Source organism: Gymnogyps californianus, chromosome 3 (genome assembly GCF_018139145.2).
Source record: "Gymnogyps californianus isolate 813 chromosome 3, ASM1813914v2, whole genome shotgun sequence".
NCBI classification, from domain to species: domain Eukaryota; kingdom Metazoa; phylum Chordata; class Aves; order Accipitriformes; family Cathartidae; genus Gymnogyps; species Gymnogyps californianus.
Genome location: NC_059473.1, coordinates 97,804,851 through 97,820,831, shown reverse-complemented (window position 1 = coordinate 97,820,831; position 15,981 = coordinate 97,804,851). Strand labels below are relative to the sequence as shown.

The 15,981-nt window shown below is 35.5% G+C and overlaps 1 protein-coding gene across 1 annotated transcript in view; it reads right to left on the bottom strand.

The window, feature by feature from the left end:
- Positions 1 to 15,981, bottom strand: part of EYS (eyes shut homolog) — a 950,400-nt gene that overhangs the window by 798,792 nt on the left and 135,627 nt on the right. The window contains exon 11 of the mRNA XM_050893740.1: positions 13,661 to 13,765. Coding sequence (XP_050749697.1) covers positions 13,661 to 13,765 — 105 coding nt within the window. The remainder of the gene's footprint in view (positions 1 to 13,660; positions 13,766 to 15,981) is intronic.

Sequence of the window (15,981 nt, the reverse complement as noted above, 5' to 3'; positions counted from 1 at the left end):
ATTAAGGAAGATAGAAGAAAACTGTGGGCAGGGTAAGTAAACCTGTTTATGTAGAATTTAGTGAAAGAAACATCTCATAAAGTTGCTTCTAATGAGAAAAATTCATCACCTATAGAAAAGATAAAAGTCAGTGTGCTCTCTTTTTAAATATTTCCCTGAGAAAGTACATACAGACCTTTTTCATCAACCTATGATTTTGTTTGTGAAATCAAATAAATTTCCATAAGCAAGTTTGATTACTTACATTAACAGTCACAAATAGATATTAATAACAGGTAGTTAGAGAGATATTATATGTATTTTTTAAAAATGAGTTTGTGTTTATATTATTGAGTTATACATGAGTTATAACATGAGTTATGTTTTTATTATTGACATGTAACTTGAATTTCTAGTCATCATAAGAAATCTACAAACCCATGTGACCAAGAATGTTTTAAGACTATATTGAACTTTATTTATGAAAAACATTAGTATGATACTATGTCTTTAAAAAAGTCGGTCTGCAACCAAAGAAAAATATACCCAGGTAGATGGTGCACAGATGAACAGGTTGTCTAAGATGTACAGGCTTTTTAAGAAAATACATACTGAAGGGTAGTTGACATAACTGGTTCTCAAATCAAAGAAAAGTGAAATCTTTTGTGGAAAAATCAATTAACCTTGTAAAGGGGTCCCAATTTAATCATGTAGATAATCATTAAATTTGAGCATAACTAGTAGCATGGGTAGAGCTGCCCCTAGTTTGGGTACATAATGGTGTAGTAAACCCCAGTGAGTTGTGCAGGTGCTCTTTTCATAAGAGACAGCTGTGCCAAATTGATCACTGATAGCCTTTATTTTATTGCTAATTACATCAGCATTGTTTTACTGTCATTAAAATGAACTGTGTGAATCTGGTCTAAGGCCTTTGTGGTTGTGTTTGGCCTGAGTACCTGACTTTGAGGACTGCCTATTAAGGCTGGATACAACAACTGATGAATAATGTGGGCAGCCTAGACTGTAATTTGGCTGCAGCAAAACCATGCTATTAATTAGTTTAAATTTTTATTTTCAATTGTGGGAGGCATAACATATGCAGATAGTGTGCAGTTTGCCTCAAACATCGTCAGTGTACTTCAACAATTCAGGCAGTTGCTTTACTATTTCAGTCCTGAGTTATTCTTTAAAAAGGACCGCCAATTATGTTGAACTTAATAAAATTGTGTGGTAGCTTTTGTGAGGTTTCATTTTATTGACCTTTTTAATGGTGCCTTATTACAGCTTATTTTCACTGTCGTATGGGGACTGTAATTCTGCCTTTATCGTCCTGCTGCACATAACTTCCCTCATGTTATTTCTTTGATGATTCACATTTAGTTATAATACATACACATTTTCCACTTGTCCTTTTCAGATCCAGTCAGTGGATTAAAGCAAAAAATTGTGCTTTATTAAAGTAGATGAACACTTTTTGGAACCTTCAAGGTATAATGAGAATAATAGAGAAGAAAACTGTGTGAATCAAAAAAAAAAAAAATTCCCAAAATTCAGTTGTAAAGATAGAAGAAAAGCATCAGAATAAGGCTAAGGAGACCTCTGTCCATTTTTACTGCAGTGTCTCTAGTCACAAAGAAAATCACTTCAGCTGGGATTCATTTCATCTAATTTACTTTCAGCTGTCTAAAACTTAGTTTTCTAAATCTAAGCGCTCTCAGTTTAAGCTCTGGTACAAGAGACTGGTACCTCTAGGAAAATGTTCATCCTACCTGTATTCATGTTGTCTCTACAACTACAAAATAGGGAAAGCAATACTTAATATATCCAACCATTTCCTGTTTTGTTCACAACAATGATGATGGCACTTAAAAACCAACCAACCAACCAACCAAAACTTATTGAACTTTCATGGATCAGATTAATGTCTATGCTACTGTAAAATGAAAACACATACATAAAGCACATTGTATAATTGTCCCTAATATAAATTGGGCATCATGGACACTATTATAATACAAATAAAGAAATACCTTCTATCACGTATTTCACCTGACTTTTTCATATGGATAAAATAGAAATATCTATTCATTGAAATAACATACAATGAAAGTGATGAGTAGCATGGGAGTAATGCAGAAATATTTTTTGAAACTCCAAGAAGGGAGGTTGTCATGGAAACAGCCAGGTTAGAAATATTTTTGTTGCTACAATTTTATTTACCTGCTGCTTAGTCTTTACGTTATTTTAATAAATTAATCTTTCTCAAGTCATTCATGATCTTATTCTTCTCAAAACAAGATGCTATGTTAAGAATTTTTCGGATGCAAGGCAATGACTAATGGCATATTCATCTGTACTGAACCATACAAATATGAAAACTTCCATTTTACTCCTACACTCATCTAGCTGAAAGATTAAAAGAGAAAGGTGAGTAAAAGAGTTAGTCACTCTCTCCATAAAAGGCTATCATGGCATTCTAGACTATGTTTTACCTAGACTGAACTAAAGGAAGAAGAAAACATATATAAACAGTCCGCCAAAATTTGAAATGCTGAAATTATTTATTCTATATGAATGTAACATGTGAACAGAAAAGGTCAACTAACAGAGCTCATATATAAAAGTAAAAAAAAAAAAACAAACTTAAAATTAAAACAAGTAAACAAAATAAGTACCAGGTTAATCAGAAAAGGAACACAAATACTCAGGTGACAAAGAGAAAAAAAAAACCAAAAACATGCTAACTAGCCTGCCTGCAAGAAACAGAAGTTTAATTAGTCTGTATGAGCATACCTGCAAAAAATAAGAGTTTCTAAATATTATTTATCATCAAACAAAAGAAGTGTTAAATACCATTGGGAGAAGAATGGAAAGGGCAACAAGTGTCATATCTTCAGAAAAAAACCTGAAGCAATACATATAAAACAAACTTAAAAGCAAAAAAAATTTAATAATGTTAATTATTTATGTTAAAATATAATTTAAGTTTATTATTAAAAATTAATAATGTATTAATTAATGTTTCTCCCACGTAGTAAGTAATAGAGTGAACCTTGCCATCGAGCTCTGTTAAGTCGCACTTTTACAGATTCTTTAAGGATCTTAAATCACTCTTTCGTGACAATGACAAAAAACATGAGGGACAAATAAAAACAACCTGAAGACTGAGCCACTTAAAAAGAGAATGTACAATGAAGCTGCAAGGCAGTAAAACATACAGGCAACGAATCCATGGGTTTTGAAAGCATGCATGTTATTTTTTGGAACAAGAGCAGATCTAACACTCTTCACTGACATTTTTTTTCCTGCTAAAAATGCTGATTCACTGATAGCTAAAATGTTCTGTGGACACATTAATCTCAACAAATCTTGGAGTACAACATAGGTTCAAATACTGTCCTTTAGGGCTTCCTCGTCAGTTATCTGCCCTTCAGTTTTCTTGACAGACCATGTGAAGAATTACATTCACTTTGTATCGAGTCAACACCATGTTAGCTCCAATATCACATATTAAATTGAATGTCATATACTAGCTGTGTATATATCATCACTGAAATTTCCTCTGCCATTCCTTCCGTTGATGAAGATGGCATTATGTTGTGCTTTTATTACACTGAATTCAGAATACAAATTGATCAATACTGATCAGTCTTTATGTTTCTGATGAAAAAGATCACATGGGGACAAGTGAGTGACGGAAACAAACATACTGCTAGTGCCTATTGTGTTTTCCTTAGTACTTCTAGTTCTGGCTGGAGGTTTTCTCTGCTCCTATGAAAGAGGCAGGAGTTTCTTCCTATAGAATTGATGGAAAACATCTTTCCAGAAGGTATTATTTAACAATGCAAGACTTCTTGCTCTGTTGGAACACAGATTTCGGACTCCTCGGAATTCCTTGCTTTTCCAGTGCCATCTTCCAGGCATATCTGCCATAGGTACAGCACTTGCCTCTGTCAAAGTACTGAGCAGAAGGTTTGTCTAGGGCATGCCCACCCTGCTTATAGGGCTTATTGTTATGGTGCTTTCACCATATTTCAAGAATCTTAAACAGATTCTTGAATGTTAATTGTATCACTGGCTAACCTGGATTTAAATATTTTAGAACTTTCTTGCTACAACCTTTGTCTTTAGGTGCAAGACATACTTGAGGAGGTTAAAATACTGAAGGTTCCTATTTTTACTTTTCTTTTCATTATATCTACCAATCCCCAAGACTGGTGCTTGTGGGTGTGTGGTGGGTTCACCTTGGATGGCTGCTACACTCCCACCCAGCTGCTTTCTCACTCCTCCTCCTCAACAGGACAGGGGGAGAAAATAAGATGAAAAATCTCATAGGTTGAAATAAAGACAGGGAGATCACTTACCAGTAAGCATCATAGGCAAACCAGACTCAACTTGGAGAAAATTAATTTAATTTATTGCCAATTAAAAATATAGTAGGATGGTGAGAAACAAAGACAAAAACTAAACTTCACTCTTTTATTCCTGACTTGTCTACCTTCTCCCACCAAACGGCACAGCAGAATGGGGGATTGTGGTCAGTCCATAACAGCTCCTCTCTGCTGCTCCTTCCCTCTCACACTTCCCCTGCTCCAGTGTGGGTCTTTCCCAGAGGGTGCAGTCCTTCAGGATAAACCTGCTCCAGCACGGGTTCTCTCCAGGGCTGCAGCCCTTCAGGAAAAAACTACTCCTGCATGGGCTTCCTCTCCACAGGCCCCTGGTCCTGTCAGGAGCCTACTCCAGCGTGGGCTTTCTATACGCTGCAGCTTCCTTCAGGGCACATTCACCTGCTCTGGTGTGGGGTCCTCCACAGGCTGCAGTGTGAGTATCTGCTCCACTGTGCTCCTCCACGGGCTGCGGAGAGACAACCTGGCTCACCATGGTCTTTTCCATGGGGTTGCAGGGGAATCTCTGCTCCGGTGCCTGGAGCACCTCCTCCCCCTCCTTCTTCTCTGACCTCAGTGTCTGCAGGGCTGTTTCTCACATATTTTTTCTGCACTGCTCTGTCTCACACTTTTCTGTGTAGCATTTTACCCTCTCTTAAATATGGTTTCCCCATGGTGCCACCATCTTGGCTGTGGGGGTCAGCTGTGCCCTGCGGTGGGGCTGGTTGGAGCCGACTGGAACCAGCTGTGTCTGGCATGGGGTAGCCCCGGCCTCTCCTCACAGGGCCTGCCCCTGCAGCCCCCAGCTGCAGAGCCTTGCTATGGACACCCAATACACTTTGCACAACCACATCCTCTAAACCACTCTGTCCTAGATATCTAAAACACGACTAGTGAATTTGGTGTGCCTCAATTTTTTGTTTTGTGTGTGTCTAATGATAAGTTCCAAAGTCATGACCCTTCCTCCGTGAATACTGGAAATCTGCCTGTGCACAAGGAACTCATGTGCCTGGAGAAGCCGGTCACACAGTGCCAATGTCTTCCAGTCTGTCCACAAGGGTCCATATATCGAGTGGGAGGCAGAGATCGCTTTTCCAGAAGCTACTCTTTTAGAAAGGTATACATATATAGATAAAGGTATATAGATAGACAAATGGTGTTCGGATGGTATATTCTATGCCCCTGAAAAGAAAGCCCTATAAAAGGATGCAGTCTTAGCATTATAAAAAAAATTCCCTTGAAGAAATTCACTGTTGATAATCATACACCATAATCAATCAGCTGTTCATCAGCTAAATGGAAATTCTATTATCTAAAATGCTAAAGTTCAAATATAATGCTTGTAAAATCACCTGTATAAGGTCATCAGAATATACCAAAAGCCATACTAGCAGTAACCAGTCACCCAAGGTATATTATTATAAAATTACTTTCCTATTAAACACTTTCAAAAGATGGTTACAGTGTTCACCTGAAAGCCATGCATGTCTTCTACATAGAGAGAACAGGAACTACGTAACGATGTCATACAATATCTAAAGACATTGTCCAATTCCATTTTATACATTTTATGTTACTCTTTGTCCTATTTCTTATCTTGAGATGCAAAAAAAATTGTACTCTATCACAAAAGCAGAGTCCTACAAGAGTCCATTACTTAAAGTAACCTATACCTTTTGATGGATGGGGTTCTTATGTTATGATACAAAATTAAAGTATAGTACAGGGAAATTAAAAAAAAATGCAAAAAAAAAAATCTGATAACAGCCAAACCCAAATGCTTAAAAGGCAGGAGTTTTCTCTAGTTATGTATTTTTAAAAGTTAAGACTCTAGTTATGTCAGGTTTCCAGCAATGCTGAGATATATTTATGTGAATTAATGATCTGTATGATTAAATGACCTCATTTCATCCTGTTTAGTGTCAATATCTTATCAACAGCAGGATGGAGTACCGGAATAATTTCTAAGAAATATCTCAGCTGTACCATAGAGAATTATAATGAACTATTTTTAAAGCTGCTGAAAGGAGATTTGTCATATGAAAATAATAGTTTTAGTGTTAAAACTGACAACATATTAAGACAATGAACTACCTGATAGTAACTAACAAAGCATAAGGTGTATTTCCATAAAATTGGCATATACGAGTTAAGTGTGTATATTTTACATTTGCTAAATACATATAGTTCTTCTGATTTCTTAACAAGGAAGAGCAATCCTGCTTCTCAAGGATGGAGGAACTGTATGTGCAAGTTTGAAAACTAAAACTAAACCAGGTCATTTTTTGGTCATTTTAACTTACTGTGTAGGATACAGAAGCATTTGGGGTAAGTCTGGGTAGCTGTCTAGAGAGAGAAGGCACATCTAAACTGGCACCAAGGATCCAGGTGAAGGTTAGAGTTAGAATTCAGATTTGGAAGAGCAGCAGCCAGTGATCAGAAACCTCAGCTCAAAACTTTCTGCCATCAGCATCTTTCTGCAGTTCATATTAGCAAAACCAATTCTTTGACTAACTTGTGGTATTAAATATATTGTGTAAAATTTCACTCTGGAGCAATGTAGAACTTGCAGCAGATTTCCTAAATCAAAGTTCATTGCTTTAGCCCTCAGGCCATCCTTCCTTTCAGCTTTTATAGATGAAGAATTTCCTTACTAGTGTTCTGTTAGTTTCTAAAATGTAGGTTTTCTCTCTGGAATAAAAAAAGAGTTTGCTCTCATGTTTAACCCTACCAAGTCAGTTGCATTTTTGACACTGGATAGGTGGATAAAAAGGAATCCAGAATACTCCTCCCAAATTTAAAGTTTTCCAGAAGTAAGAGTTCTTTTCAAGTTTTTATGCACTTCTCTATTACTCAGTATTGAATTCTTATCCATTATATTTAAATATTTCAGCAGTCTATGGTCATTGTGTATTTATTATTTCAGCTACGTCCTACTTTAAAAATATGTAAATATTCATTACAAATTATTGAAGGTCTTAGACTAGGAATGTCTACTCATTGACTTTTTTTTTTTTTTTTTTAAATTTTGGTTTATTACAGCCCTAAACATACTCTGAAGATAGAGAAATAGAGACATATATATTCAAAAAAGCACACAGTCTTTTGAAATGTCTTTTCTTCACTTTTAAAATTGTTCTTATGTCCCGCTAAGGTTCTTCTTCTAAGAATATATTGAACGTGTTTATAGGATGCTCAGTGGAAAACAATGAATGGATTTCATATAATACAACAATATATATTCCTTACTAAAAATTTCAGATTACTAGTACTTGTTTTGGTATCATAAATAGCTGAAACGTATCACGTTCATCATACTTTATTAGTTTATGTTCACATGCGGAGACTTACGAGTTTGCCTGATTTCAATTGAGACAGAACAGACATGAAGATTAATGTGGTAATTGTTTTCTTACTTTGCACTTAATTATTATTTCTTATATTAAAAGAGTTAGGGTAAATTTGTATAGCTGAAGAGAACACATGTCCTTCCTTATAAATATTTATCTTTTGAAAAACTTTGTGAATTTCTTCAAAGATTTTTTTTTTTTTTTTTTTGAGAAAGGATTGGGGATAAATATGATTTTGTATTTTTGTATGAGGGTTAAAACATGATTTGACAAAAGATGTACCATATGAACTGCCAATGAATCAAAGTAGTACTTTGGTGTTTGCGTTACTGTTGTGACCGTAGAACTTTTTAGTGCATCAATGAATACAAGCTAGGCTAATCTTTTGAGCCATCAGAAGGATTAATACTGAGGTTCAGCTAACAGTAGCAAAGTTTTCAGAGGTAATCTAGTTTCCTGGCATTTAGGCAGAGAAGAAACACCTACTCTCATTTTAAAGAGAATGTTTTTTGCACATATGAGATATGAAATGTGAATCAGTAAAGTAAGAATTCAGTAAAAATAGTGAAAGTTTCAAATTTCAATAATAGGAAATTTTTCCCATAAAGATGGCAGAATTGGATCTCTAAAAATAAGAAGCATAGTTTAACAATTTTAAGTTATTGTCCTGGTTTCAGCTAGGATAGAGATAATTTTCTTCCTAGTAGCTGGTATAGAACAGTGTTTTGAATTTAGTAGGAAAAGAACATTGATAATACACTGATGTTTTTAATTGTTGCTAAGTAGTGTTTATACTAAGTCAAGGATTTTTCAGCTTCTCATGCCCAGCCAGCAAGAAGGCTGGAGGGGCACAAGAAGCTGGGAGGGGACACAGCCAGGACAGTTGACCCAAACTGGCCAAAGGAATATTCCATATCATATGACGTCATGCCCAGTATATAAACTGGGGTGAGTTGGCTGGGAGGGGCAGATAGCTGCTCGGGAACTAACTGGGCATCGGTTGGCAAGTGGTGAGCAATTGCATTGTGCATCACTTGTTTGTATAGTCTAATTCTTTTAGTATTATTATTGTCATATTAATATTATTATCATTATCATTATTTTGCCTTCCTTTCTGTCCTATTAAACTGTCTTTATCTCAACCCATGAGGTTTTTTTTTTTTTAATTCTCTCCCCCATCCCACTGGGTGGGGGGAGTGAGCGAGCGGCTGCGTGGTGCTTAGTTGCCGGCTGGGGTTAAACCACGACAGTTATTCATTACTGTAATGCTCTAAATCTATCAATGTATCTTATTTACTTAAATATTTTTATGTGATAAATTATTTTCCACAGCTATATTAAAATTTTTGTGATGTGCATCTTAATATTCTAAGGCTATTAAAAAAATCATTATTTTGTTGTAGATAAATAAAAATTATTCTGGCATTATTCACTGTTGTTTTAATGATCTTATATAGCACAAACATTCCAGCAATTAGATTTTATTTTGGAAGGTTCCTATTGAAATTTCGTATTGATTTATGCTTTATTTAGTAGTGAAAGAAATGAAGAAAATGCTTGCAATTTTGCATGGCATCAAGATCTCTTATTTTTATGACTGATGCAAAAAAGTTTTTTCACTAATATTCTATAGAGTAATTAAAAATGAGAAAGCAGTATCATAAATAATTCAAAAATAGGAAATATATTTCACATAGTAAAAACTTTAATGCATCTATTTTTAAATAAATTTTAAAATTTTTTCTCAAAATGCAAAAAAAATATCTGCACTCTTATGGAAAAGTGCAGGTGCTGTGCTAAATTCAAATACTTCTGTCTTTTGAAACATAATACAAATATATTTAATATGCTGAAGAACATCAGTATTGTAAGAAAATTCTCATTTTGGCTGCATCCAACAGTATGTGTTCAGTATTTTCTATATATTAATTACAGAAATGTGCAACGTTAGTGTGCCTTGGTTTCTATTAACACAGTGACTATTGGTGATGGAAAAAAACCAACAACTTTGGAATTTCCAGTGGAGAAAATACTAAGGTCTTCACACTTGCATTGATGACAATTTCTAAAAATAGACACTGTCTTGGAAAGTTCATATAGACATAAACATGGCAGACTGGAGCTTGGTCTGTTGGAGGATTGCCCTGGTAAAGCAGAGGTCCCATTGTTCATTCTACATGCATTTCCCACTTCAAACTCTTCTTTAAATAACATAAAAATGGAAGACCACAACTCTCAATCAAAAGCAGTTTGATCAGTCTATAAATCTTCTCTGACAATGGAATTCTCAACTCCAGCCAACAGCAATTTATTAGTAGCTCTGCCCTTCTTAAATATAGTACTTTATAAAGACACAATATCTGAAAGAGCTTACTTCAGTATCAGAAGCAGCATAACTATTAACATAGCCTTCTTGTTGGGGTAATGAACCTTGCTTGTTAATCAGGTTAATTAGCTTGCTTTCTTCAAACCCAGCCAAATGTCTATACCACACAGTACAGTGAATAATCCAGCCTTTCATCCATCATGTTTGCATTCTCATTGAGGCAGTTATGCACTTCCAGATACAACACTATATATCATGTGTAACCACATGAGCTTTTGAAAAGCTATATATCTTAATAATAAAAATTCCTACTATTACATCCACTTTGCATAAAGAAACTCTTTAAGATAAAAGAAGATACAAAACACTCTTTCCTTTCAAAACATATAAGTTTACTATTTATGCAGCATCTCTTCACTATTAAGCCATGCCAAGATCATTCATTAAGCTATCTTCACCCACTACTAATACAAAACTCTTCAGGAGTCCTTCCTGATTTATCTTAGCTTAGCATCGAGAGTTTCTGAAGGGAAAACTAAAAGGAAATTCAGCCTTTTCCTTCTAAATTGTATGTCAAGATAACTTATGCTCTTATGTCCCCACATAAATGGCATTACTGTTATGGCATAATTTGAACAAAAAAACTCATTAAATTTTAATGTATATAACTCCTATCGTCTTTAAATATTTTAGTCAAAGTTAAAAAATAGTGCTGCTCACTTTTGACACGGCAGAGGTGCTACTGACATATTTCTTGCCCAGCAAAGGTATCTTAAGCTGTATCTAGTAAAATAGAGTTACAATTCCTCGTAAAATAATAATTTAAATAAAAATAGAAATAGAACCTCCACTGCACATAGAGGAAAGCTCGTTATGTTCATTATTTGTAGCATATTTGATAATATTGAAAGGTCTAATTTGGGAAGACATCACCATGCACCTAAAAATAAGAAGCAGCCAGAGACTGTTTCAGACAATGGCAGGCAAAGCAGAAAAGTGAAAAGATAACAGCCACCTACCTAATGAATAAAAATGTATTCCAAAGAAAAAAAGGCAATGAAAAACAAGTTATTGGTGGTCTAGTCAGACAGACAGTTGCAGATAAAAGTATTTTAATTTACAAGAACTTGATCATTAGGGCATACCCAAATTGTCTGTGCTCCCTTGTATTTTGTTGTTGAATACATGTAATTTATTCAATGCTTTTATTATTTATTTATTTACTGTTGCTTACTTGCTAAAAGCCAGCAACTACAGATCCTCTGATAAGCAAAACCTACTTTTTTAAGAAATACAATATGACACTAGTTGTCAATGAACATATGGAGGCATAAATTGCCATTTTTCACTTAAGGATTAGCTCGAGTTGGCTGTCTTATCTTCTGAAGTGATACTCTTCTTAGAACCAAGCTAGCAGTAAAAATATCCAGTACCATAGCGACTTTTGTTTTCAGGCAATTTACAGACATTATCTATTTAATCATTGCAATATCTTTGTGAGATGGTTACATTTGTTTATCTACACCTTCACCTAGAGAATATGAACTGGGATATTAATTAATTTACCCAAGGGCACAAAGGGAATCTGTATCACATTTAGATTAAAATTCTCCTCTTTTCAGCTCATCGTTAGGTATGCACATCTCTACACAATTTTCCCTCTCTCTAATTCAGCTTGCCATTATATTAATAAGGCAGCTGCAAATAGTAATACGGAAAGTCTTAACTCTTTTCAAAAATAACTGATCATTTCTACAGATAACCTCTGGTTCACTGTGAGTTACTTGATCCTTTGACTGATGATGATGAACTACTGCTATGCACAGCATTTTAGCAGAGTCAATAGAATGAAACTCATAGTTTCTAATGTATATGTGTCCTTTACATAAACCTCATTATTCCAGATGAATACCTGGATTAACCTCAGATGCACAACACAGAGGAATGAATAGTTACAGACACTCAAACCATACATGTGCACACACACCGAGAATGATAATAAAAATTAATTGGATAAAGCCTGTCTACAGCATGACTGACTTTTCTTTAAAGAGGCACAAACGATCTACTAAGACAACGTCACAACAATTTTCTCTCCTATCACTGACACACATTCTGCTGTGTGAAAGAGATCTCCTTTCAGATCTGTGGAAGGAGGTGCAGGATATCCTGTATAATCCACTGTATATAAGAGTGTTAGAGAACACCAATGAGAGTTAAACATGGGATAGCAAAGCAGTGCATTGAATGTGAGAATATCCATCCCAGAAGAACAAAGGAGATGATAATGTTTGTGTTAATGTTTAGCTACAGCCCTTGTTCAGTAAAACACTTTGAACACATGCCTACATTTGTCCCAATGAAGCAACAAACATGAAAGCATCATCTTACCTTTGAAGATGTAACTCGGTATTGTCTTCAGTTCCCAACTTAGCAGGATACCACCCTTAAAGCATTTAAGGATGTCTTGATATTAAGTACATTAAAGTCCTCTTAAAATCAGCTGCTTGGCTTGAGAGGGATGGTAGGAGACTTGTGTTTCAGTACTCTGACCTTTCCAGGTTTTACTGATCATTATCAGTTTCTCTTCTAAACACCCCAGTACTGTAAGCCTTCTTAGACCATGACTGTACAAAATTAGTTTTTCTGACCTTATTTTCCATAGTAACAATGAGCTTATAAATGCACATGTCAAAAACAAAAACCTTTTTAGAATTTATCAGTAATTTCTTATCCATACTTATGAATGAACTTACCTGTTGCTAAATATCTACCCCAGCCTCCTTTGGCCACAATGATTATAAGAAATGGAGAAAGCTTGCTGATCCTGGTCAAAGGATTTCTAAGGTCAGGAATTTCTAACCCACCCTTTTCTATGTTTTCTTAGTCAACATACAATAACATGCAAAATCCCAAATTATACAGTGTATATATAATTAGCAAAGCAAAATCTTCAACATTATATTTCTTTCTCCCTTTATTTTGCTGGGTCTTTTTACACTGTGTGCTTAGTTCAGTTGCCACCTGGCCTGATCCATCTTGGATGTTCCTTATATCCTGTACCGTATCCTCCAGCCTCATACAACATCTTGGGTACTTAAGTGCACTTCAGATGTCACGAAGTGCACATGCTCAGGCAACCAGATTGAGGTCATACATACTTTAGAGCACTGTTCAGATCTTTTAGGTGTGAGTAATGTGGCCAGCAGAACAGAATTCCAAAGACGAATTTTGGATGTTTGCTCAATTTCAACATGTTTTGCTGCCTAAACCCCACACTTTTTTGAAGGAATGTGTTGCTATAAGGTGTCTATACAAATAAACACTAAATAACTGGAAATCTCCAGTTCTGTCATATTTCTTTACCAGTATATTCCAGTATTACAGGTACTTTTTAATCTAGAAGTAATCTATTATTTATAAAAATTAGTCATAGTCAAATTGTCATGGACACTTATTGAGAAAATTTTCTTTTTATTAGTCTGAATAACTAGCTCTGTACCTTTCAAACTGTAAGCAAAATGCTTTCACCATACAAGACTTTACAGCACTCGAGTTACAAATGTAGAACTCACACGCTACGCCAAACTAGCAATTGTATAAAAACTATAAATGCTTACCAAAGGGGCAATTGCATTTGAAGCCATTTATGTCCTCTTCACAGGTTCCTCCGTTCCAACAGGGTCTGTCTAGACACTCATTCATGTGAACAGAACATGTTTCTCCTGAAAGTTTAGATTTAAAAAAAAAAAGACAAATGTGCTGACGTGTTCAAATCATAGAGACATATTTGTAATGAAAAAAGACTATGGGATTGTCACAGTCTAAATGCTGACCCCACTGGCCAAGGTGCACTTACTGAGTACACAGGGATACTGGTAGACATCCTGTGTGTCATGAATTTTTCTGCTTCATTGGTTACAAGACAGTCCATTTTGACAGGCAATGTTGGAAGCATGACAATTGGGAAAATAGAAAGCTTTCCTACTGAGGGTATGCATAATCCTGGAGCTTTTTTCCATTATACAAAATTACTATATTCAGGCATTTTTTGTTCAGTTGTGTCAATCATTTTCTTTCATTTCACTCACTGTCTCCTTTGAAAAAGAATGGCAAAGTATCATTGCATATGAAAATCAGGCCAACACTAATTTACAGACAGTTATGTGTAACAGTAGAGTTCAGTCTATGTTCTACAGAAAGTTGTCAGTACTATGATACTGGATATTTCTCTTTCTCCATGTAATACAAAGGAGGAGGACAATCAAGTCACTGAAGAATATTTAATGAGGCAAAATACATATGAGAAGGAATGAAATAATTAAGAGCAAAGGTAGGAAGTATAGTGAAATGTAGATTTGTAATCTGCAATAGGAGTTGCTTTGATTTGTAACCGGAAAAGCTATTTCCAGCCACAGGAATATGGAGATAAATCATACATTCAGTACTTATCACAGGTCAGCAGTGTACAAAGGATGCTGGGCTTTCTGTGAACCTCACAGAAGAAGATAAAACCAAAACGAATGCTGAAATTCCTCTGAATTCTTTGCACTGCAGAAAATATTTAGTCTCTTATCTGCAGCACACATACATGCCCTCTCATACAATCATATGAACCAAGACAGTCAGCTCTCAAACCCTGTATTTTGTGAATCTACTAGATATAAAAGGCCTTTATTGGAGAAGCCCATAGTAGCACCAAGGTTCTCTTCCACACATGAACTTATGACAGAGTGGCTCCTATTAGGGTTTTTTTCCTGCCTCTAAATATGCTCTGCGTTTTCCATAAGACTTCAAGATACCTGTATGAAAAGGGGGACACACAAGCAGACACCAGGGAGAGTTCAGGTAACTCAGTAAACTAAAAAGTTATCTGCTAGCAGCAGCTGCTGAGTGCTGCTTAGAGTGTGCTGTGGCACCAGTGAGGAATACAGACAGTCAGGACTGGCCAAAATATAAATCCTTTTCTAAGTTCTTTTAATTTTTTAAATTTCCTTTGAAGTGCTGATAAGGTAACAGCACTATGTGCAAACTTTCTGATCTAATTCTAATATTTTGCTTTCCTTATGTTTTCTAGTTCAGATCCATTTCCACAGTTAAGTCCCTGATTATGGTAGGTCTCTTTTGAGGACGATAAATGGAAATGCATTGGCATCTGTTCTCTTTTTCTGCATAGACAAGTGGAGAGTAACACAAACAGAATTTCCTCTAGAGTAAATCATCTGGCCACAAGCCATGGGTAAGCTGCAGCATGTACAGGAAAAACTCCTTGAAACAGATTCTTTCACCTCCCTTGAGTTGTTGTGTACTCCTAGTAGGTAAAAGGTTAGAATAAAGCAAATGTAATTCTAAGGGAAATAATGGAATGAGATAATCTTCATTTACTCGTGATATTGAAGATTTGTGAACTTCTTACTGCCTTTTTGCAAAGATGGCTCTGTTTTCTTCTTGAATCTAAGGCAGCAAAGGTATCTTACTGAATTGGATAGTACCATAATTTTAAGACATGGCTGTAACAGGTATAACTACAATTCCTTGTGAACTGTTCTTATTCATCTCCTTTGATTTTCTCTTCTTTTTGGGATAGGAAATTGGGTGTGGCATTCAGCAGGAAAATGAGTCAACTACATGTAAGCTTCTGACTACAGATCTATACTTTAAAACTGAGCATTTAGGGTGAAATTCTGGTCCCTAAATGTCAGTATCTAATGCAATATAGGATATCCTGTATTCAGTCTCAAGAAAATAGTCCTTAGGGAATGAAATGGACAATAAGAGACAGTTGCAACAGTTTTATAACAGCACCATAAATTGGTCATTCCAGCTGGAAATCCTGATGGGATGGTAAGAAATAAGAGAAAAGAACAAAGACACAGAGGGCAGCTGTCAACTGAGGAGTATTTCCAAAAAGGAACAAAAAATAGCATTTACTGGGCAAGGT